This window comes from Alligator mississippiensis, chromosome 2 (genome assembly GCF_030867095.1).
Source record: "Alligator mississippiensis isolate rAllMis1 chromosome 2, rAllMis1, whole genome shotgun sequence".
Taxonomy (NCBI): domain Eukaryota; kingdom Metazoa; phylum Chordata; order Crocodylia; family Alligatoridae; genus Alligator; species Alligator mississippiensis.
Window position 1 is genome coordinate 175,479,383 of NC_081825.1, and position 25,560 is coordinate 175,504,942.

General features: G+C 44.9%; 1 protein-coding gene across 1 annotated transcript; it reads left to right on the forward strand.

Moving 5' to 3' along the window:
* Positions 1-1,266: 1,266 nt before the first annotated feature.
* On the forward strand, positions 1,267-14,400 carry LOC109285500 (proto-oncogene Mas-like). The gene is made up of 2 exons (XM_019496748.2): positions 1,267-1,508; positions 11,171-14,400. Exon 2 carries the CDS (start codon positions 11,234-11,236, stop codon positions 12,197-12,199), a length of 966 nt encoding a protein of 321 aa, XP_019352293.1. The 5' UTR covers positions 1,267-1,508; positions 11,171-11,233; the 3' UTR covers positions 12,200-14,400.
* The last annotated feature ends 11,160 nt before the right edge of the window (positions 14,401-25,560 follow it).

Here is a 25,560-nt window from a genome sequence, read left to right on the forward strand (position 1 = left end):
GTACTGAAGCACTCTTGTGTCCCAGCCACCCCTGTCACTGTCTACACATGTGCTGCAGCACATGAAACAAGGCTACCACAAGGTAGTATTTGTGTTTAGGCAGACTACCCTGCAGCAGCATTTATTATTCTACTGCAACTTAATAGGGTCTCATATGTAGACAGTGACATTTTACTACAGAGCTAATTAGTCAGCTATGCAGTAAACATTTCATGTAGACATGTCCTCTGAGGATACAGTAACAACTGTGGCTGCTCATATCTTGACTAGATAAGCTTGATGCTATGGCACAAGGGCCAGTTGCTCAAGCTAACTTGGAGGTGAATTCATTGCCTTAGAGTCCTCCTTTGCTCATTCTTAGGATTGGCCTTTAGTACACTCTCTTATTTTAATGAAATCTTCTCCTGTTTTGCCTAGAGTTGTAGTCCATTAACATCTTTCCTCACATGAATATCAGAGAAGTGAGGATGAATTAAAGCTATGACCTCCATTATTTGGGTTTGCAGGGTGTGCCTTTTTTTTAATTGTTAGCAACTTTAACTTTTTAATAACTAGGTAATTTTCACATGAAATATCTATACCATTATGCTTTGGAATATAGACAGCCACTAGGTAATATGTAATGATGGTTAGTACCAGTCATTACTGGAGACAGGCAGCTGAACTAAGACGAACCCAGGCCCAGTTTGTTTCAGCCATTCCTTGGACTCTTGGGGAAAGGATAAACACCTTATCCAAAAGGGATAAGCGCCTTATCCAAAACAGAGCCAGAACAAAACTACCATGACCAAGATTTAGGAGAGAGTTTAAACCAGGATCCAGGAAGAAGTCAGCAGATGCTAAGGAACCTTCAGAGCAAACAAAGAGCTTGTCTACGCACACAAATTGATCTTGTTAGATATTGTAGAAGAGCTTCCCATGTGGATGCATTTGTTCCAGAGTAAATGTGTCTTTTTAGCTGTAATCCTAGTTCTAAATCCACTGCTGAAGTGATTTAGGGTGTTTTCTGTCCCTGTGATAATGAGCAAGCAGAAGTGTGAACTATTCTCTTTTCCATATCAAATGCAGGATGCAATAGGTTGCGGAAAATGTGTTGAGTAAGGGAGCTACTGAGGATGACTAAATAGTCATTTTTTGTCAGGCAGTTCTGTTTTGCTTCAGAATATGAGGCTAGCTAGAAAAGGAAGCAGCAAGAGGCCACTTCCTGAGCCTAAGTGGTTATATGAGAGAGCACAGAGAAGTAAAGAGGAACTGCGGTGGCACCAGTTTAGTGCCTGACCCCATCAAAAGTGAGGTAGATGTTTTCTGCAAGAGTCCAGGAGTGACTGGCTGCTTAGAAAATGACAAGACAAATCTTAGGACTTTCTAGGCTGGAAAGTCTATATTAGGACTTTGTACCATATTCTTGTCCAAATATCCTGTTAACAGCATCACCGACGGAACTACAGATCCACTCCAGGCCAGCTGCTACAGGCAATGCATCCAGACCCCTAAAAATTCATAGAAAGGTGAGAAATCCATGGGTGATGCCATTCGTGCTTTTATTCATTTGCTGTTTTCTGACATGACTTCAGAGGCATATAGAAGGTGTAAGAGACTCTACCTTCCTTTTGATTAGAGGGTGGAAGTGGGGTATATATAGAGAACTATATGAGTAGTTTTGGAGAAAGAGACACCATTTCTGTTCTGTGTCTGTACCGTAGCTACCTGGTTTAGGACTGGTGCTTCTGGGTGCTATACCAATACCTATCAGATATATTAATTGTACAAGCAGACCAGGATTTTATTATGCAGACATACTGCTTTAGCAGCTGTATCCCTTTCAATGACATATTAAGGTACCTGAGAAAGTGGAACAAAGCAGCTGCAGCTCATGATGGTTATTTAGTCCTTGCAGGTGCAAATAGGGCTTGTTCTTTTGAGCATAAAGTTATTGAGATGCTTGACTTCAGTATCCAATAATTTACCTAGAGTAAAATTATTTGATTGAGGAGAAGCCCTGAGTCTTGCAGTTATCATTGAAAGATCTATGGAAAATGATGCTGGATAGGTAATCTCTGCCAGTAATCCTAATTCATTTGGGACAGTATGTGTGTCAGGGCTAGGCACTTCTTTTGTTGCTTCTCCCATTAAGGCCAAAGGCATGTCTATACCAGGACTACAGTGCCCACTGGATGTCATGTTTCTGACCATGTTCCATCCACTCTTTTCTACAGTAAAACTTCAAACCCTGAAATTTGTCAGTTTAAAAAGGGACTATGGATTCCTATCTCATTACCTGGATTAGTTTTTGTAACCTCCCACCCCACCCCCTGCATTGTTCCTATAGGTTAACTGCTTGTTTTCTTCACTCCCCTTCCTCCTTGTCTCTCTCTCTCTATCTCTCCCCCTCCCCACTTCTCTTTTGTATTCTAATTGATCTTCCCTTTAATTTCTCTCTATTTACACATGGCTTTCTGCATGTCCTTCCAGTATCTAATGAAGTGAATTTGGATTCATGAAAGCCACTATCTGGGCTCATCTATGCAGGACATTTACTGCTCAGTTGACTAATTAACTTCCTAGTAAATGTCTCAGCGTCTACACATGTGCCTTAATAGGGTGCACAAAAGTAATAAACTGCACAGCAGGGTAGTACTTGTACATAGAAGTACTACCCTCCTGTAGAGTATTTTTCTGCACAGCTGGCCACGTAAAGATGTTGACTGGCTGGCTAGTTCACAAGGGTGCTTCAGTGCCAGTGCTACCTGCCAGCTACCTGCCAGCTAGCCCTGGCTGGCTAGTGCACAAGGGTGCTTCAGTGCCAGTGCTACCTGCCAGCTAGCCCTGCATTGAGGCACCCTCATGCTCCAGCCAGCCCCTCCACAGCGTACTGAGCTTGGTCAGAGCAGCCCCAGGCTGGCAGGCTGACCCCTGGACCCATTACCAGCCAGGGCTGCTGAGACCTGTCTCAATGTGTTGTGGTCCAGATGTACATGCAGACATGTTCCAGGGAGCTTCCCCAGGAGCAATAAACTGTGAAGCAATAAACTCTGCAGTTTATTGCTGCCCCTTAATGGCATGTATAGAGGTGCCTTCTGTCAGTGAAGACATTCCATGGCTTCCTTCTGCAGTAATTGTACAATAGCTATTCTGACCGAACTCCCCATGTGGATAGTCTTATTCTGAAATGAGTGGGTTATTTCTGATTTCTTAAATCCCTATTTTTAGTGGATTAAGACAAATGACACTCTAAAATAGTGTCATTACTTAAATATACAGTTCACCTTTATTACAGAATAACTTCATAAAGAAAATACTTAAGTCATTATGACTCATGATTATTTCCAGTGGCATAGCTTTTGTTCAGAGTTTTCATAAGGTACTTCTAGTCATTAGTATTCAGTTTCGGAAAACATCTGGATTAGTGAATTCATTTCCTAGAATATAATGGGACTATTCAGGGTAATGTTTCCTTATTATCCCTGCCCTATGATCTCTATCATAGATTCTGGAGTAGAGTTCTTCCTGCTTTTTTGCTGAATCAGAAAATAGAACTAAACACTGTTGCTGCACACAATTTAAAAAGTAAATCTGATTGGTGGACTCAGTTCTTCATCTATGGAATCATTTGAATCCTAATAAATATATACAAAGATGCAATTTTAATCACTTCAGATAGATAGATATCTATATCTATATATAGTGATTAAGAATGAATTCTTATATATATATATTTCCCTCCAGCTGTCTAAAACATTGAGGGGGAAATTCAACTTAGTTTAAGAATTAACCATAATTTTCTCAACATTTCATTTTCTATAATCAAAATTATGGTTATTATGTAATTCATATGAAAATAGTCTGCAGCTCTTAGTCTTCTAGCAGGCTTCCAGTATGATCGTAAGTGGTAGAAAGTTTGCATTCCCTTGGTCCAACAATTAACAGAAAAGTCTGCTTAGATAATTGTGTAGACCTTGGCATGGAATCCACCTAACTTCTGTCCTACATGTTGAGAGAAGATGGAATGAGATTTATGGCACAGAATCAAACAGTCCTTCTCCTGTGCATTTCAGTAGAGTTGTTTAAAAAAATTTAAACAAATCATTTCCACATCATAAAACAGAGCTTTGTCAACATTTTTCTTTCAACAGCAAAAAAGATTGTTTTTGAAGGTCTTCCCCTTGGGAAAACTGAAGAAAAACATTTCATTTTTTGCAAAGCTTCAACAAAAAGGGTAGAAAATGCATCCCCATCCCATTCCCCCAAGCGAGTATATAGCCTGACAGTGCAGACACTTTCTTGGGAAGTGGAAGATGTGGGTTTGAAACCCCTTAGGCTAAATCCAAGTTTCCCATTTCCAGAGTGAGTGCTGTAACCAGTGGGCTAATACGTAAAAGGTAGGTACCACCATCTCCTCTTCCAGCCATATTGTAAAAGAAAAGAGGGGCCCCTGCTAATCAGTTTCAAACCATGCCTGTAGGCATCAGATTTAAGGAGGGGACTAGATTCTTAAAAAAACCCTTTATTGGCTGTAGTTGCATGGGCTACAACAAGGAGAAATGCAAAGTGCTGCACCTAGGGAGGAAAAATGTCCAGCACACCTACAGCCTAGGGAATGACCTGCTGGGTGGCACGGAGGTGGAAAGGGATCTTGGAGTCCTAGTGGACTCCAAGTTGAACATGAGCCGGCAGTGTGACGAAGCCATCAGAAAAGCCAATGGCACTTTATCGTGCATCAGCAGATGCATGACAAATAGGTCCAGGGAGGTGATACTTCCCCTCTATAGGGCGTTGGTCAGACCGCAGTTGGAGTACTGCGTGCAATTCTGGGCGCCACACTTCAAGAAGGATGCGGATAACCTGGAGAGGGTACAGCGAAGGGCAACTCGTATGGTCAAGGGCCTGCAGACCAAGCCCTACGAGGAGAGACTAGAGAAACTGGACCTTTTCAGCCTCCGCAAGAGAAGGTTGAGAGGCGACCTTGTGGCTGCCTATAAGTTCATCATGGGGGCACAGAAGGGAATTGGTGAGGATTTATTCACCAAGGCGCCCCCGGGGGTTACAAGAAACAATGGCCACAAGCTAGCAGAGAGCAGATTTAGACTGGACATTAGGAAGAACTTCTTCACAGTTCGAGTGGCCAAGGTCTGGAACGGGCTCCCAAGGGAGGTGGTGCTCTCCCCTACCCTGGGGGTCTTCAAGAGGAGGTTAGACGAGTATCTAGCTGGGGTCATTTAGACCCAGCACTCTTTCCTGCTTATGCAGGGGGTCGGACTTGATGATCTATTGAGGTCCCTTCCGACCCTAACATCTATGAATCTATGAATCTATAGGACCCATAGAGAACAGCACCATGTTTTTCCATTTAGTTTCTCCATGTCCTGGCCTGACTGTCTTAGCTACAGGGTCCATGGGTAATGAAGAGGATGATGATCATGATGGCCTCTTCTACCTTATTCTCATGACTAAAGCACAAGACATCCAGACAGACATGGTAGGCAGGGAGAATGGGCAAATCTGTGGACTTTTTTGGCAGCACTATAGGAAAGTGGGGCACGAGTGGGGAATGAGTCCATTTCCTCAATTTGTGGCACTTTATCTACTTAACTGCCCAGGTTTAAAGACATATCTTTTTCTATTGCAGGAAGCAACTCTGTCTCAAGGGATTATTCAGAATGTTGAGATTTCCTTTAACTCATATGTGTCTGAGTGTCCCTGATTCCTGCTTCCCTCTTTTCTCCCTGGTTTTCTCCTTCCATCTTCCATGGAAGCTCCTCAGACTTGGCACAAAGTCACAATTTGAAGGCAGGGCAGATCTGTACCTTATAGACTAATCAAAGGGTGTATATATACTTACCTAAATATAGCTATAGATATGAGCTATATATAACATAAGCTGTTGTGGGCTGGAGTGCACTTAATTAGATGCTTCTTTATCAGATAATAAAAGCCTCTCCTGGTGAGAATCTTTTAACTTTTTTCACTTTCTATGTCTCTCCTCTGGGCATCATCTAGTTGTGCTTTCATGGATACTTCCCTGGGCCTCAGTTGCCTGTGACCTCAACAGAGTTATAATGCTGAGGAGGGAGGAAATTCACCTGTTCTTCAGAAACCAGGGGGATCTCCACCCTTACTTTGCCAAGGAGCTGCATTGGTTAGTGAATGCTGGGAGGCTGTCCCCAGAGGTGTAACTGACCAAGAATGAGCAGTCCTTCCTCTCCCTTCCCCCTCTCCCTTTGCCTCCAGAAGCTTCAGCCTGAAATTTTATGTTACAGAGTGAAGGGTACTCTGGGAATTATAAGTCACTGGAGTGTTGCTGGATTTTGCTGCTGTTCAGGGGAGAATTCACCCTGTTTTTTGCAGAAGATACTCATGTCAAGAGGGCAAAAAAATCTCTTTTGATTTCTGCAACAAGAACATGGAATGAAATCTCCCCCTCAGCAGCAGTAATTTTGTTTCACTCTTGAGAATTACAATTTTTAGAGCAGTGATTCTCAACTCATGGCTTGTGGAATACATGTGACCCAATCAGCACTGCAGTCCATGTGACATCTTGTCACATCCATTTTTTAATAGATACACAGAAAGTAAATTGTGCGGGTGAGACCCACACAACACATTGAGAGCTGCAAATGTGCTCCACAATAGCAAATAGATTGAGAGCCACTGTCCTAGAGTGTCCTACACCTGACACAGGTCTGTGCCTTCCTTGGTCAATTCTGGCATCTCCCTTCTGTTAGACACTGCTGGAGGTATGTGCCACACTCACCTCCCCCTTGTCATACCACTTTTCCTCACACAACACGGTTAAACAGTACTCACAAAAAATCACCTCCACCCACCTCATAGAAGCTAGTGCACATCACTTTTATGCTCTGAAATGTAGCACAAGCATATTGGTTGCTTCTCCAATTTCCCATTCCCTCATCTGTCCATCTCCTTGCTTGTACTTCCTACTAGTACTTTAATGCAAAGTTGTTTCAAGGCTCTGATATCATTCAAGTGTTTGCTTCCTCATGGTTTGCACTGGCACAGTAGTTAAATCAGAGGCAGGCAAAATACAGGCCAGATTCAGCCAGCCAAGCTATTCTATCTGACCTGTGGGGCTGCTAAAAAATTTAGAAAATTAGTATTTATCTTCCCCTGGCTGCTGGTCAAAGATGACAAGGCACCAAGGGCACTAGGACCCAGAAGGAGCCAGCAGCAGGACAAAGCAGCTGCAGCAGAAAGGCCTGCCTGGCCTCAGCCCACCCCCAGCCAGAAGCCTAACAGTCCCTGGAGCTGTTCCCACCTCCCTCTGCTGGAGAGGGAAATTCAGATAAGAAGGAGGGGCGGGCAGGGATGAGGCAATTGCCCCAATCCTCAGGGCTGGACTGGGCTGGGTCCTGCAGTTCTGGTACTGCAGCCAGGAACCACATGGTGCTGGAGTTGGGGATGGGCGGGGAGGAATAGTGGTAGCGGCAGGCAAGAAATCAGGGAAATGGCGGCAGTAGGTGGCAGGAGAGTGAGGAGAGTGGAAGTGAGCAGGCACGGGGAAGCACAGTGAGAGCTGGGTGTGAGCATGGGGCCCATGCTGGCAGGGGCCCCCTCTCGCTGCTGGTGCAGCCCAGCCCAGCTCCACAGAGCCCCTGCTGGCCTGGGCACCATGACCCTGCTGCTCTGCTCTAGGTGTCCTGCCCAGCTATTGTTGAGCTCCTACTTCCCGCTCACTACAACTCCCCCACCACCTGCCACCAACATTTCCCCCTTTCCTGCCCGCTGTTGCCACCATTCCTCTCCACCCCCCACAATCCTTGGCCTGCACTCTACCACCACACGGTTCCCGACTGAAGCTCTGGACCTGTGATTCTTGGCTGGCTCCGTGCGGTGCTGGCCAGGCTGGGCCAGGTTGGCTCCAGCTGTATCCTGAGGTCTCAGCCATGCAGCTGGGATGTGGTGGTGGAGTGCTTGCAGGGGATGGGGAAGTGGCAGAAGAAAGGCAGCAGTAGCAGATGGGGGGGAAGTGGTGATGAGCAGGACATGGGGCCCACACCAGTGCCCCAGAGGCAGGAATGGCAGGAGGACAGAGCCTGGGCTTGGAGGAGTGCTGGCAGGGGCTCTGCCTGCCATGGGGGGGTTGTGGGCAAACCCTCCCCCTCCATACATGCCAGAACCCTCCCCAGACACCCTCCCCCCATACACAGTCTCCCACAAACTCCATACCTACCCACACCCCTAATGTCCACCCACACATCCACATGCTCCCCCACCCCACATACATACACCCTCACACCCTCCATGCCTATCCACCCCCCCAGAACTCACACACACCCACACCCTCCCCACACCACATGCACACATGCCCACACCCTCCACATCTATCCACCTCTGCACAAACCTCACACATACCCACATGCTCCCCTACATCACATACACACACCCCCATGTCTATCCACCCCCTCACAAGCTCCCCCCACATACACACCCTCCCCCACACCCCGCACACCCAATATACATGAGTAGGACTTCATTTTAAGCTATTATACAATCACCTCTATGTACATGACACAAACGCATAGAAATCAGGACAAAAATATTTTTTTTCAAATCAAATTAATGAATGTTGTAGTAGATGTTTAATTTCTAGAATCTAATTTGTTAATTTTCTGGCTCCAATGTGGCAAACCCCCTTGCTGAAAGGAGTACTTCCAGGGAGCAAGGGGAGGGACTTCTGGTGACAAAGGTCAGGGGTTAGGGGGCGGGACTTCTGGTCCATAGATGGTGAACAGGGGGTGGGGCACCTGTCAAGTGGTGGGGCTACCCTTGTGGCTCTCAACAGCTTACCAAAACTTGGTAAGCCCCTGAGTTAAATGACCATACTATGGGTCCAGAAGTCTATATTTAAGCCTTGCTCCTGACTCATGGCCAAGGCTTCTCTCCCCAGTCCTAGTCAACCCTCCACCATACCAGTTAACTGATATTTAAATAGGTTCAGATTATGAAGATAGAAGTGGCTGGAAATAAAACAAGCCAGTTACTCTCCTGTGCACAGCTGGCTACAGAAACATGCATGCATTAACTATACTGGCCCAAGGGACTGGGTCGATTCCAGTAAAACTTTGGTTCAGTCTACTCTTGGAGCACTAGTAACAGCAGAAGCAAAGGATATCTTTATTGTGATTGAGTAGCATTTTCCAAGCCAATTCCTAATTATCAGATGGATGCCTTTGAATTATAATTAACCCTTTGGGATCCTATTGGTCCTGACCTTGGCCTGATGATGATAGACCGTATCTGGGAGAAGCAGATGCCCTGATGCTATACTTAAAAAGGTAAACCTTTGCAACCTGAAAAATTGGAGATTTCTATTCTTTGTTGCATTTACTTGCTCTTATCCAAGGCTTTAAGAATTACTTGCAAACTGTCTGTGTGTTTATCCCAAACCATTGAGTTGTTGATGGTATTTTTTTAATCCATGATGGTTTTACTTCTAGCAAACTCTGAATCTGCTGTGGTATTTATTACATTGGATGAGGAGAAAGTTTTGGTTGGGCCGAGCATGATAATCCTTTAACAATGGAATACTTTTTCAGGATTCAGTGTTTCTTTCATATTGTTATTGTATCATCCTCCTTTGAGTGTTTACAAGATTAATCGGGCCCTGCTTGATTCCTAATATGGAGAGACAACAACCAGCATTAACTTCAGTCCAAGATGTTGTATGTTCTAAATCTCCCATTCCTACAAGATCAGCAGACTAGCCTTTCCATGTTGGGATGCTGGACACTTTCTTTCTTTTACTTCTCTGACATTTCACAGGAAAGTAACAAAAAGCATTGTAATGAGACACAAACTGGTAGTTGCACAGCTGCCTTAGTGTGGCCCTTACACACATGCTCATAAGATCAGCCTCTCAGCAGACATTCACTGAAGAAAGAAAAGGAGTTCAGATGTCTATGTACCCAGATAAGTGCACTAAAATTGGGAATGCATTCAGGCTCAATCCTTCTGCCTCTGGTTTCATGAATCTTTCATTACTTTCAAATAAATGAAATGAATTTTAGCAGGAAAGAGAGAGTCCAGCCCTAGAATATCCTGGAAGCCCAGATGGCTCCCTGCTCAATGCTCCTGTGAAATCTAAACCTAGGAAGCTACCTCTCCCCATGAAGTAAATAGAGCGACACAGGTACATTACTCGGGTTTGGTAACTACACCAGGGCAGTACAACTAAAAGTTAGGTACTGTAACATAGAAGATTTAATCCTATTTAACCATATACATGTAAGGGGACATATAGTAGCAGCATAACTGCTGTTTTGGGGAGTTCTTTACAGTTTGGAATTCTCTGTGAATGATCTTGCATATGTACTTAGTGGATGTAAATTGAAAGAGGTTATCTTTCCTGCCTTTTTAGCTCAATAGCATTAGTCCAAGGGGCAGGAGCTCCAGGCTCTGGGCTACAGAGCATGTTTAAAAATACATCTGCTGCTTCTCAGCAAAAGGTTGAAATAATCAAACCATAGGCTAGGAATTACTTGGCTCATTCTCTAGCCCTGCATCTTCCATTTACTATTTATCAGAAAAACAGCACTGGGGAAGTATATGGCCCATTGGAAACAGTGGCCCAGGTAACCAAGGAGCTCTTCCTTTTTAGGGCCATATACATCTAACTAAGCCATGCACCCTCTGTCTTGTTCTCTTCCTCCTTGTCCCAATGTATCTCCCTATGCTGGGAGTTGGCCAACTTCAAGAGGAGGCCTGAAAGGAATTCTGAAGGGAATTCTTGGCCCATGTCTCAGTGGTTAGAGTAGGTTACTGGGAAACAGGAGGCAGAGATTCAAATCCTCTCTGGGCAGGATGAGATAAAGTGAGGGGCCAGAGCCTGGGTCTCTAGTTCTGTGGGCAAATGCCCAACCTACTAAGCTAAAAGGTAGGAGGCGTGCTTTAAGGCTTCCCGCACAAGGTATGACAATATTGAATTGTAAGCTGTGGAGAAATGCCAAAAACTGTAGTTATGCAACTACTTCTGTATCATTAAAACACGTGAAGTGGAATAGGACTTAACTCTAGGTGTTGAGATATATGTCTCTTTTGAGACAGTAGTCTCAGCTGTGTCAGGCCATGAGTTTGGGTAAGGTTAAAATAATTTTGAAACGAAGCACTCGTATTGGCCAAGATACTACTTCCCTTTTCTCTTCCCTGTTCACAGGTTTGTGTGAAAAAGCAAGACAGAGGGGAAAAGGAAAAACAAGCATTCTGAAGAAATCCCATTATGAGTGCATTGATCGCAACATCCTTGCCCTTGGCAAAGACCAGCATGGATCCTGGGGCTAGTCTGAATGATACTAAGACAGAGATGGAGGCATCGTATGCTGTGCTGAAGTTCATGGAGAGTTTCTGCCTGCTCAGCTCAGCATGTGGGATGGTAGGGAATGGGATCGTTATCTGGTTCCTTGGCTTCCACATTAAAAGGAACCCCTTCACCGTCTACATCCTGAACCTGGCAGTCTCTGACTTTGGCTATCTCCTGTGCATTGCAATTGAAACAGTTCAATATTTAATGCAGTTTAATGTAGGAGTTCAGTTTGGAATATTCCTGTTCCTGGATCTTTTTATGTATGGGACTGGCCTGTACCTCCTGACAACCATCAGCATTGCGAGGTGTCTGTCTGTCCTCTGTCCAGTCTGGTTCCGATGCCACCGTCCAAAGCACTTGTCTTCCATTATGTCAGCCTTGCTGTGGGCCCTCTCATTCCTAGTTTGTGGACTGGGGTACATTTCCTGTAGTGTGAGTACGCTGCACAATTGTCAGCAAATACTCATAACTATTGGTGTGCTGGACTTCCTGATTTGCACCCCCCTTATGGTTCTGTCTAGTCTAACCCTGGTCTTCAGAGTTTGTTGTAGTTCCCGCTGCTTCAAAACAGGAAGGTTATTTACAGTGATCCTTCTCACCATCCTTTTCTTTCTCATTTTTGCTGTTCCCCTGGGTGCCCTGCTCTTGCTTGATTTTTGGAATTACAAATTTCTATATTCTCCTGAGATTGGTTTTGTGCTATCTTGTGTAAACAGCAGTCTCAACCCAGTCATTTATTTCCTAGTTGGGAGCTACAGGGATCGATGGTTCAGGGACACTCTGAGAGTTGCACTCCAGAAGGTCTTTGAGGAAGAGGTAAATTTCAGAGGTGAACGCGAGACTGCTTCTGCAGAACCTGAAATGACAACAACAACCCAGTAAAACTCCTACTTTGTTCTACACAAATGACTGTACTTGAATGAATATAATTCTGTATCACAGAGCCAAACAAACCAATGATGTAATGGTTACCCACTGTTCTTTAATAAAGGACACATGCATTTGTGTATTTTTCTTCACCCTTCTAGACAGGTCTCAACAAAACCAGATAGGAACACCCATCCTTCTACTGAAATGTGAAGCAAAGCTCCTATTGACTTTGAATGAAAACCAAATTAGACTGATAATGCTCAGTTTAAGTTTTATTTGGAATGGCACTAACCTTGAATTTTGTTTTTCTGTTTGTTTTCAAATGTGTGTTATACACTATCTGCTCCTGATAACAAGTGGCTGCAGCTTCTTTATTAAATGAGTGACAGTGACACAGAGCAGACTTTAAATTTCCTCTGTATAAACACACAGTGATAAAAAAAAATGGTGAAACATAAAAAGGCAAATCTGTATCTGTATCATCATGAATCAACCTCTTCTGAGCCCTTGTGCTGTGAAATGCCTATTAACAGTATTTTTAGTTCTGCACACTTAAGGTTGTGTTACAGGTTACTTTTAAATTATTTTAAAGAAATTTAAATGGGCATGTCCAAAAACAAAGGGTGTCAAACTGTGCTAAGTACTCACTACGAATTTTAAAGTTATACCACTTCAGATGCGGGTTATCATAGAGCCATTCTACCTACCTCAAGTTAGGGTGTTAGTCTTCTCCATGGAGATACAGAGACCAAATTGCAGTCATCCAGCATCCCAGGATGCCTGGTTCCTGACCACTCTACACCTGCCAAACTTTCCACCATCCCAAGCTCCACTGCCCACAGGTGGGACTGGCACCAAGCCAACACACCCACCAAACCCCAGTGAGTCCAACCTCATCCCACATGGCACCATGCTGCTGGTTTCAAGGATCCCAAGATAGCCAATCTGAGCTCCTGGACTGGAGGTCAGGCACACTCCCCTCCCCTCAAAGGGATAAGATCTTGCCCCACATCTGGGCAGCTCTCCCCTTGTCAAGAGAATTTGGGGGAGTGGGGGCACAGCTTCTGTGTTCCAGGGCAGGGGAGAGGGAAAAAGGACTCTAGCACTGAGCTTGATGACAGCATAAAGCTGAGGGAGGAATGCTTTCTTGGGATCTATGGTTTCATTGCCCTCAATTCCCAGGCTCTGCTCCCAGAGGAGAAAAAGAGTCTGGCTGTTGGCCACACCTCTGGTCTCCAGGTCCTCTAGTTACAAGTCTAAATAGTGCAGGTTAGGAGCAGCATTTGGCCTCATGGGCAACTGGTGCCACCTGAGTTGGCGACTGGTGCCACTTGCCCTCCCTGACTGAACAGTCAGCAACTGTGCGGGGGGTTCCCCCACAGCCAATCTCACAGGCCAGGGGGTGGCCCCCTGTGGCCAATCCTGCCAACTGGGGGAAGGGTCCCCCTGCGGAGGCTGATCCTGCCGGCCCGCAACTGGCAGCAGCAAGCCACTAGCACTTCCTGGCACACCGCTGGCACTTCTGGATTGGGATCAGCCACCGGAAGAGGAACGCTTCTCCTGGTGCACCCCTGGCCAGCACTGTCAGGGGAGGCAACAGCGCTGTTGCCTGCCCCCCCTCTCCCAGGAACGCTGGCTGACAGGGTGCCCTGGCACTCTCAGGGGGGGCATGTGCACTCCCATGCACCCTCTACACATCGCCACTGCTTGGCTTTAATCTGTGACTGCTCTGATACCGTCTTTAAAACCGCCTAACATTCCACAGGTTTAGAAGGGTTTAAAGGTAACCTACTGCAGCATCCTTATGCAAATTTATAGTTGAAACTTTAACCTGAATTCAAATGGAGGAGGGAAAGGAAAACAAAGAAACAAACAAATATATTAACTTCATTCCAAAAAAAGTCTGACCCCACACAACTAAATATCAAATCCCAAGTATTTTTCCCAAAGTGTGGTTGTTTTGCTTTTTAGCTAAAATCCTCCTGCATATCTATTTAACTCTGCTTACTTTGTAGCTCTCTTCACGATAACATCAATAAACACCATTTAAAAAACAACCTGTCGGTATCCCACTACTTTTGCACCTCATTGTGCAGACTCCTCCTCCACAGCACATCCATCCTCCCCTGGCCAAGCTTCCTGTTGGAGCTGCAATTGTGCAGTCCTGTCACCACGGCTGCCAGCAGCTGGGCCCACATGGAATGGGGCATGATGCAGTGTACTGAATAGTTGTCCTGCTTGACCAGCACCACAATGAACTGATGCTGTCACGTCACCACACCAAGAAATTTGACGAAAGATACCCTGGGATGAGCCCCCCACAACTTTCACAGAATCACTTTCCAGTGGTGCTCTGGTAGCAGTGGCTAAATTGCTACGGGCAGGTGGGTGGGCAAGATGGCTACTTAGCATGCTGCATCATGCCCCATCTTGTACAGGTCTAGCTGCCGGTGGCCATAGTGCCAGGACCGCGCAGTTGCAATTCCACCAGGACACCGGGTGGGTGGGGATGGATGCAGGGGGCAGAGGAGGGCAGACGAGTCTGCGCACTGCACTGCCCAGCCCCAGCTGAGGCAGAGCGGAGAGGCATGGGGCTCAGCCCTACCTCCTCCAGCTTGTGGCAGTGGCCAGTGGGCCAAATAGGATCAACTGGTGGGCCATATATGACCCTTGGTCTATATTTTGTCCACTCCTGGTCCACAATGATGCTTAGGGAAATGTTAATGACAGACTTTCAGCAGTAATAGCCTGCAGTGCACCTGTGAATTTTTCAACACTGCACTGAGGGGCAAGAGAGAGAAAACCTCAACCTCAGAGCCTACAGATCAGCAGAGCATCTAGGGCCAGATAAGGCTGCCATTGGGTGTCAAAGTTAGGGCTTCCTGGGTGCTTCTATATGAGACGCTGCCCATGTTGTAGCCTAATACTACTGCACAGTACTGTCACATGGCAAAAAAATGCATGTGTATACTTGATTATACAGGTACTAAATAAATACTCTGTAACCCTGAGCAGTAGCGTCTCACATAGATGTGCCCCCTGTGTGCATATGGTACGTAACATCAACCTGAAATAAAAGTGTAGCCATTCTTTCCACTGCTAATGAAGCAGCCACCAGCCTCTGAATTAGTATTAGACGATGTCTTGCTCTCTTATTGTCATGGTTTCCCCAGAGGAGCACTTATATGGGACCATATATAATCTGACTACCTCCTGAAGCTAGTCTGGGAACAGCTTCAGCAGAGGGTCAGACTTTGACTCTTGAACTCTGAGTCCTTGCCTCTGAGGGTCCTTGAGCACCCTCATTCTCCATGCCCTCCCTCTATGGCTTATCTCCTTTGGAGGGATTTCACATCTTACAGCAGACAGAGTGCACCCAAATCACATGCAGCAAAGCAGACATCTCTTAAACAAAAACAATAGGAGTTAGTCAACCTCAGTAAAGCAAGCCCAGTCATTGGAACATGAATCCCATGCAGTCCCTACCAGGGAACACAGCTGCAGATATTTTCTCACAAGCCTTTATGGCTCCTCTCCTACTCCTTCAGTATCTTTCTTCCTCCTTATCTAGATGAGTCCCTATTGCTCAAGTTCACTTCCACTTTCAAGTCCTTTCTTCAAACTAGAAACTGGAGGAAATCCCTTCATGTGCTAAGGGTGGAATCCTCTTGGTGCTGTCATATGTCTTCATATGCAAACTGACCTATTCAAATTTGATGGTCCAGTCTCATTTTTTTTGCAAAAATATATATTCCTATTTATACACATATACACACACACACATATCACAGTATCTCTACCAATCTGTCTTGTGACCACTCAACAATCCAAAGCACATTATTGCAATTACATCAAACACATGCCCATCACAAGATCTGCACCACAGTCCCACGCATCCACGAGCCAGCATGTCTATCACCATCACGATTATGCAAGAGCAGTTCCACAGTTTATTCTTCCAAACACAGTTTAATTCTTTCCTTTGCCTGGGTATAAGCTAGTTTGAAAAATTGATCCATGCAACATCACTATAGCATAAACACATTTAACTCAGGAATATTACAACAAACCTGCAATATCACACTTAACAATTAATTCTTTCTCTCACCTAAAAACAAAGAGAAATTTATATTAATTATGTTTGTCTGACTTCCTGTTTCTTTATATATGACTATTATATCGACTATGACTATATATATATGACGTTATCTTGATTATATTTAATTCTAAGTTGTTAATTCATTTGTTATTTACATGAATAAATATTTTTAAAGAATCTTCATTATCTAAATTGCTTAGCTCCATAAACGATGCATATCCCCAGAGGCTGGGGGGCACAGTGACCGCCCACAGGCTGTGGCAGTGATGTCGGTGGCAGGGGCATGGCAGCAGTGAATGGGGAGCTCCCGCAGATCCTGCCAGCAGTGGCGGTGGCGGCCAGCAGTGATTAGCAACCGCCCACAGATGCTGCCAGTGGTGTCGTGGGACGGGGTGGTGGGGGGATGGCCAGTGTTGACCACTCACAGGCATCACAGGCACCGCCAGCAGCATCAGCAGTGCTTCTTTCAGGGGGTGCATCACCAATCTCAGGGGGTGCACATTATGTCTTAAAATATATTCAGATATATATTCAGAAAATGCAATTTACAACAAAGGGATATTTATAGTGGGTCCAGGCATCACAGTGCTGAGTACATTTTTTGAGAGAGAGAACTTCCTAATCAAATGTACAAAAATACAAAAAATACATAAGTCAATGCTTTGAGATACCAAACTTTATGATCCTCATGGTAATCAAATTACACTATAAATGTATCACATCACTTTCAGTTTTCCATTTTGTTTATCCCCAAGCCATTAACTTCCTTTACAGTTAAGAGTTTAGAAGCAAGCAGAATAATGTTGATGCTAACAAATGATATAAAGTTTTATCATGTTCAGAAGATGAACCTTATGCTGTAATCTGTGTATACCCCCTCTCCTTGGCATGGGGAAGGTATTTCTCTGATCATACCTGGTGGTATTAACATGTTGGATACTGTGTAGGAGCCATCCTAGATGTCCATAAGTCCAGAGACCTAATAATGACACAGAAAGTTTTTTCCAAGAAGATCCTACTGGGAGAATTATAGTTAGTTATTGTTACAGTCTGAGGGCACAGCTTCATGGAAAAGTTAGTGTCTGGTTACATGAGAATTTGAATTTATAGTACTTCAGTTTCTCTGAACTAGTTCCCCATGTGGTCACCCTTCACGCATAGCATCTTATTCTACTCACAAAGTAATGAGTACCAATCACCCTAAACACACCAAAAAAGCTGTGATATACAGCCAAGCCCTCAGATACCACCGCATTTGCACTGAAGAGAACACCCAGGATTGCCACCTCACCAATCTTAAAAAGGCTTTCACCCAGCAAGGACACTCCTCCAGAGAGATAGATCGCACGTTTGAAAGAGCCACCCGGATACCACGTGAAGAACTGCTGCAGTACAGAAGAAAAACACCCACAAATCGCACACCGCTGGTTATGACCTATCACCCCTCCCTTGAACCTGTACGGAAAATCCTCAAACAATTGCAACCCATACTAGAAAGAGACCCTATTCTTAAAAAGATCTTCCCAGAGCCACCCATCCTAGCCTTCAAACAAGCACCGAACCTCGCTAACCTCATCACCAGAAGCAAACTTCCTCAAGCCCAGAACACACCGAACGGATCCAGACCGTGCCATGACAAGAAATGCAAAACCTGCCAACACATCTCCACCACCCCCACAATTACTATACCCCACAACAGAGCCATCAGCATTCCTGGATCTTACAGCTGCACCTCCAGAAATGGAATATACCTCATCCAATGCACCCAATGCCCTGATGGAAAATACGTAGAAGAGACCAAACAACAACTGCGCACCAGAATGAACGCACACTGGAAATCTATCAAAGACAGGAATACCCAATTACCTGTGGGGGCACACTTCTCACAAGCAAACCACTCTCTCTCCAATCTCTCAGTCCTGATCCTCAAAGGAAACTTACAAAACACTTCCCATAGACGAGCCTATGAACTCCACTTCATCAACCTCCTGGATACTAAAAATCATGGACTAAATATAGACATTGGATTTATGACACATTATAACCTGCCTGACATCTGACTCCCCAAGTATCTCTCCACTTTCATCCCCCTTCTCTCTCTCTCCCCACCCACCCCCCGCCTGTCTCTCACCCATTGACTCCTCAATCTACATTTTCACTGACAGCCTGTCTTGTATGCAGACCAGCCCAGCCTCTGGCTTCTTTACTTTTCATTCCATCCAGGAAGAGCACACACCAGCTGCTGAAACTTCCTTAGCCTGACGAAGGGTTTTTGAACCTGAAAGCTTGCTTAATAACTATTCTCCAACTATTTGGGTTGGTCTAATAAAAGATATCAGATTCACCCAAGGAACCTTGTCTGCCTATGTCCTTAGACCAACACAGCTACAAACTACACCCCTCTAAACACCTTTGGCATATTTTCTTCCCACTTTTTTCCCCTCCCTTTTAACTTCTTTCATTCCTTGGACTCTCGGAACAGCAGACACTTCCTATGCCTGAAGAAAGGTGAATGCACCCAAAAGCTTTCCCTACTACTCAGCTGTTCTAATAAAAGATATCACATCTACCCAAAGATTCTTGCCTGCCTCTGTCCTTAGACGAATGCAGCTACAACCAAAAACCCAAATCAAACCCAGATCACTTTACGTCCAATTATATTGTACATATATATGTTATTGTGATTTAAATAATCTATTTTAGATTAAGTCTGATTAACATCCACAGGTAATGGACAAATCAGTAGAAAGTCATACAGCAATGATGCTGGTAAACCATAGAGATTTAGAAACATAGTTAATCATTGGAGGACATACTGGGATTGAGTCTCCCTTTCCTAGTGCCTAGTGTGAACCATTGGCTTATACTATAATTCTTTTTGAGGCCTAATTATCTTCCTCACTCAACTTCTGATGCCTCAGTTCAGTCCTTTTTCTTTTCCTGAGGCCAGCTGCCTGTTACATCAGGGCTTTGTTACATCTTATACTGAGCTGCACAAATGCTGATCAGTGTTAGCACTAACTCAAATTCAGTCACACTTTCAGGCCAGCAGGGGCCTGAAAGGATGGAAAGGTAAGAATCCCTTCCCCCATCCTAGGCTCCTCCCCTGCTTCCTGCTCCCTGCCCCAGAGAGGCTCACCCCTTGCCCTGCCCCACTGCCACCCACCACCCCCCTACTTGTGGCTGCCTGTGCTGTCTGTCCTGGGGGAGCAGGCAGAGAAGGATTCATTGCCTGTCCAGCTGCAGTTGCCACTGCTGGCCTGTTGATCTTCTCTGGGTTAAGCCTGGACCAGGGAGAAAAAGCAGCAACAGTGGTAGCTGATTAGGCAACATAACCCTTCCCTGCCTGCTCCCCCAGGACCAACAACATAGGCAGCCAAGAGTAATCAGGGAAGGGTGAATGGGGGGCAGTTATTAGGGATGTGAGGTCCTGGGGAGGATGGGGGGGCCTGTTTACACTAAGACATAGCCCAGAGTGGCTACACCTTGAGCTGGATAACACAGATTGGAGACAATCCTGCCATTTAGTGGCTTGGATTTGAGCATCATAACAAGTGTTTACAACTAGTTCCAGGTGTTAACATGAAGACAATCTGGGACTTAAGAGCTTCAGGAGCCACGTAAATTACCATGTAATAAGTCCGTCACTAAGTCCTCTGGCAGCTACTGGGATTGGCTTCAGAATATTTTAAGAATGCCCTCTTAAATGGTACATGTATCTCAGTTCTTGAGAAAGAGGTTTTGTGGTATGAAAAGAATGACCAAAGGTGAAGGATGCCACTATTAGCTCTTAAAAATCATAGAAAATTAATGTTGGAAGGGACCTCAGGAATTCATCTAGTCCAACCCTCTGCTCAAAGCAGGACCATCCCCAACTAGACCATCCCAGCCATTGCTCTGTCTAGCTGCAGCTTAAAAACCTCCAAGGATAGAGAGTCCACAATCTCTTTGGGTAACTTGTTCAGTGTTTGACTACCTTCCTACTGAGAAAGTTCTTCCTAATATCTAACCTAAGCTTCCTTGGCTGCATCTTGAGGCTGTTGCTCCTTTTTCTGTCATCTGCCAAAACTGAGAACAATTTAGCTTCATCCTTTTTGGAACCACACTTCAGGTAATTGAAAGCTGCTATTAAATACTCTCTAAGTCTTCTCTTCTAAAGACTAAATAAGCCCAGTTCCCTCAGCCTCTCCTCAGAAGTCATATGCCCCAGCCCCCAATCATTTCTGTTGCTCTCCACTGGACTCTTTCCAATTTGTCCACATATTTTCTGTTGTGCGGGGCCCAAGCCTTAACACAGTACTCCAGATGTGGCCTCACCAGTACTGAATAGAGGGGAATAATCAGTTCCCTCGATCGGCTGGCGACACTTCTACCAATGCAGCCCAGTATGCTGTTAATCTTCTTGGCAACAAACCTGCACTGTTGGCTCATATTCAGCTTATTGTCTACTGTAACCCCCAGGTCCTTGTTCCATCCTAAATGCAGACCTTTGCACTTCTCATTATTGAACCTCATGAGATTTCTTTTGGTCCAATCCTCCAATTTGTCTAGGTCTCTATGAATCTTAGCCCTACCCTCTAGCGGATCCATTACTCCCCACAAGCTTGGTGTCATCTGCAAATTTGCAGATCCATTACTCCATCCCATTTTCCAGATTGTTGATGAAGATACTGAACAAATATCTTGCACTGTTTTGTCCTGACTTGGAGTCTCATTCCTGTGAAACCCAAACTGTCCTGAGACTAAGCACCACCACTCCACGAGATATACCAGCTTCACTGGGCAACAAACAGAAGGCCCCAACCCCCAAGAACATTTTTTTTTACTGAAAATCTGCAAACTTTTACTGACAACTAAACTTTTTTTATTGACATATGTTTTTACTACTCATCCCCAACATTAACCCTGCAGTGTACCCCACCCATTCTGATGGAGAACCCCACCTTCCCCCTGCCCCCCTTCCTTAGCCCACACCTTTCTCCAGCCACACCATATGCCTCTCTGTCCCACCCTGTGCATCAGACTGCCCAGGGTCACACAGCGCTGACTATCTTCAAAGTAAGCAGATGTTACATACAGATGGCGGCTGACAGGAAACAGTGGCAGCACATGCCTGGATGTAGGAGGCTATGGAGGCTCCTGTGGTCCACAAAGTCCTGATAGAGAACTCTCTGAAGGGGCCAAGCTGCTCTCCTACTCAGACACAAAGTGGGAATGCTGTGTTCTGGCTGTCCATCAACTCTCATATCCAGCCTCATTGAAATTATGGATTTTCAGTCAAACTCATGGTTTCTAATTTTTTTTTATGGACAGTTCATTTTTTCATGGACTAAATAGACAAGTATGTTAGCCCTTCTTTTAACAGACTGTCCTCAAATTTATGGAAAGCATCTGGCATGAAGGATCAACCAGAGACATCATCATCTAGGCCCCCACAGTCCTGACCTTGATTCTCCAGTTACATGCATTACTGCGCACTAAGTACTAACAGTAAATTCATTACGTGCATTTTCAGGTAGCAAATTTGCTTGTGAGTAGAGAAGTTTACTTCACGGTAAATGTGCGCATGTAGATGTACACACTTACTGCATAGCAGACTATGCTAGTTTGCAGTAAAGTGTCTCCGTGTAGATGTACAATGTGTGTCATTAAAAAAGATCCTTTAAAGAATCCTTGTGTCTTTCTCTCTCACACAAACACACATTTTTGTTACCTTGGAAGAATTGATTACTTTGATATCTTCACCTTATATTTCTTTTGTAATACCAACCTCTCAGCCTGAAGCAATCAGAACACAGTGGGTGCATCCCCACATGCAGAGGCATGTGTTTGCAGTGGCAAAAAAAGTAGCAGCACAAATTTGTGCTGCCACTTTTTGCCACTGTACACACCCCTGCACGTGCATTTTGGTGCATGCCAAAATGCCCCAGTTCATGGAAACTGCCATTTCCCTGCTTCTCCCAGCTCCCACCATGCTGGAGGAGCTGGGGCAGCACTAGAGGAGGGGAGATGCTCTGGCTGGCTGCCAGATCATCTCCTGGGAAGACCAAACCTCTGTCTGCCAGCTCATGTTTCCATGGCATGCACCACATTGCCTTTTTTTTTTTTTTTTTTTTTAACAGTGGCTTTTTTTTGCTATTGGGATTTCCCAGTAGCAAATCTTGCCCCCACGCTTCAAAAATGCAGAATGGGTCATGTTTTAACATGCCAGGTATGCAGTTTCTGGCACTGCAAAGAGGTTTGTGGAGCTACAAACTGCACATGCCTGCACATCTGGATCTGGCAAGTGAATGCATGTGAGAAGTGTACAAGAAATGTATAGTTGGATAGGAAACTACACGTAAAGAGACACAAAGAAAGCAGAACTGTAGGGGAGCCCCTCCTATATACAGTGCAGGAAGAAGAAATGAATTGATTAACACAGAGATAAGATGGCTTGGTGGATACTGGGGGTGACAAGTGATAGTCCAGGACAACAAGGAATGTTTTCTCTGCACCTCACATTAGATATTCATCACAGGAACAACACTGGGAAAGCTCAAACCCCACTAGTAGCAGAGGGTGGAGCCAGGACCTTGGTATCATCCTCTTTCAGGGTCATGACCACCACCTTCAGCTGCAGTCCCTCTGGTGCCCTGCCCTAGAGATCCATTAGGAAACCTTGAAGAGGAGAGCTGGAGCATGCTCTTGGCAATGCCTACATCATGGGCCAATGGTTACAGTGTCTGCTGAGTAGTGTGGATGCAGATACAAAGCAGCTCTCTGCCATAGATTAGGAGGGCCTCCTACTGATTGGGAAAATCACCTGAACAGCTGTCGAAAAGATGGTGCAGCCCTTCTCCTCTAGTGTCAAACCATTACTTCAAATAAAGCTAAGCCAAAGAAATGTTAATCAGCTTAGTATTGTTTGGCTTAGTGAAGCAGTCACATCATAAAGGGGAAAAAACATGCTGACTGCCTCTCACTGGCACAGCTGTGACTTACCACTAGAGGCTTGGTGGTTACAGGCAAGACTAGGAGCAAGGGGAAGGACCATCTCACTGCTCCTGCTGGTGCAGAGTGAGTTCTGCAGCCCTGAAGCACCTGGTAGCCATGGTGTCTCCCACCACCCCTCAGACTGCCTCTGCCCCCAGCTCTAGTGAGATAGTCCCAGGTACAGGGGGCACTACCACTCACACTGGTTCTGCTCCCAGTGCCCCCTGCTGCTTGGACTGGTTCACTGTGCTCCTGGAAGGGAGCTGAACCAGTGTGAGTGGTGGTAGGGAGGTGGTCTGCACATCTGGATCTGGCTTGTTTTGCCCTAGCCAGGAGCAGAGCTGGTCCCAGTGGTAGTGGGAGCCACCATGGCTGGCAGGCACTGCGGGGCTGTGGTGCTCACCCTGCTGGAGATGCCCAGGGGGTCGAGCTCGCTGTGCCCGGCACTGCTGCGCCCCAGCTTCCCCGCTCAGCCACTGCCTCTTTGGATGCTGGAGTAGTTCAACTTGTGTTGAAAAGCTGTGGAGGGTGGCCACAAATTAATGGAAAAGGAGTAAAAATAGGCAGATTAGAGATAATCCTGCCCTGGAGTGGTGTAACATTAAAATGAATAATGAGTGCTTTAAGGTACTAAAAAAGTGTTAATGTACAGACAGTCCAGGGGTTAAGAGCTCCAGAAACTGCCCAAAGTTACCATGTAACAAGGCCCCAGCACACAGTTGTTCAGGCTGGCAGGCAATTCTATTCCAGGCCAGAACCTATCCCAAAGGAGTGCAGCCTTCTGAGCATGCTTATAAGGGAAACAGGGGTAAAAACAGCAACACAGATGAAAAACAACTCTAAACTCTTCATAAATGCCCAAAAGTGCACTTAAATGCATAAGGGTAAAACAATATCCTGTATTGTTTTTCTTCTCTCTTCATTTAGCAGTGTTCTTTAAAATTTGTCTCTGACTCATACGAATTAGCAGTGCATATTACCATAAACCCACTTAATAGAAAAAGGGATTGTTATGTGCTTTTAGTCTGGGTGGGTCCCTGTGCAAGTAGCTTTCCTTTGAGTCTAATGGTAAGGTATTTTCTCCTCAAACCTTTTAAGGACCGAAGAGAAAGATACAGAGAGGAAATAATCCAGAGAAAACAATGCAATTTGAGTCCACTCTCATCCAATCCCATGCTCTGGGGGGTTTTGGACCAAGTATTGTCAAATATTGTGATATTATCATGTACCTTATGGTAAGTGCGTTTGCTTAAAGCTTCAGTTCCTGCACTATGCACTACCCAAGCTTTCACTGAATAAAATAATTTCTTGTTCTCAAAGTTGCAGAAAAACTTTGAAAATGTGAACAGCAATTAGACAAACAGAGCTAGTAGCTGTTCCTCATGTGGTTTATCCTCTAGTGTCAAATGGGAGTCAAAGGGAATATCTGTTCAATAAACTTTTATTGATATTGCCTGAGACTGTATGCAAGGAAGAATATTACTGTTCTGGATTTAAGAAGCAAAGGAATTTATTGTATAGTCCATGAATATTATTTCACTTAACAGTAATTCACCAGTTTCCTACAGGCTAAATAGTTTGTATACTGAATTACATTATGATTCTGACCTTGGGAAAGGAATTTTGCACTTCATGCTGCTGAGAAATTGCAGATGCTTTAGGCTGGAATATCATGCACTGAGAAACAAGGTGGGCAGGGTAGGGCATTAGGCACTATAATTTTCAATGGACAAATATAAGACAAAGGCACAAAGGATGTGCCCTTTTTGACAGTATATTTTCTTCCAGAAAACCCCTAATTGCCTCTGCTGGTTTCTTTAGGCTGGTTCCAGCTTTGTAGTAAGAAAGGTCTTTTCCAATGATAGCAGGAATCTCTACATTTCAGCAGCAGGAGAAACAAGAAATACTACTAACATCAATGTATTTGGGGGACTTACCCATGAAGCAAGAAACCTAAGTCCAAAGCCTCCCTTGCCTAGATGGGGGTTGCATCTGCTTTTCTCCAACTTCCAAGCACATTCCTCCAAGCACCAAACCACACATCAGGCATTGCCTGAGCTTTCTCCGGTTCTCCTTTTGAATCTGAACTATTAAACCTTTTGATTTATTAGTGTAACCTTGCTTGTGTTCTACATGTTTGACTGTGGTTCTGTTCTATAATGGTAGTTTACATATTTCTTACCTGCACATCCTCATTAGTGTGTTGCTTTGAGGGACTATTTGTGCCTCTTTTCACTGTTTGTTGGGTGTTATACTGTTTCAGTTAAGTACAGACAGCCAAAAAGCCTGAAGATGAATT

Coding starts and splice junctions, on each gene's coding strand:
- LOC109285500 (XM_019496748.2), top strand. CDS start 11,234: ATGAGTGCATTGATCGCAACATCCTTGCCCTTGGCAAAGACCAGCATG.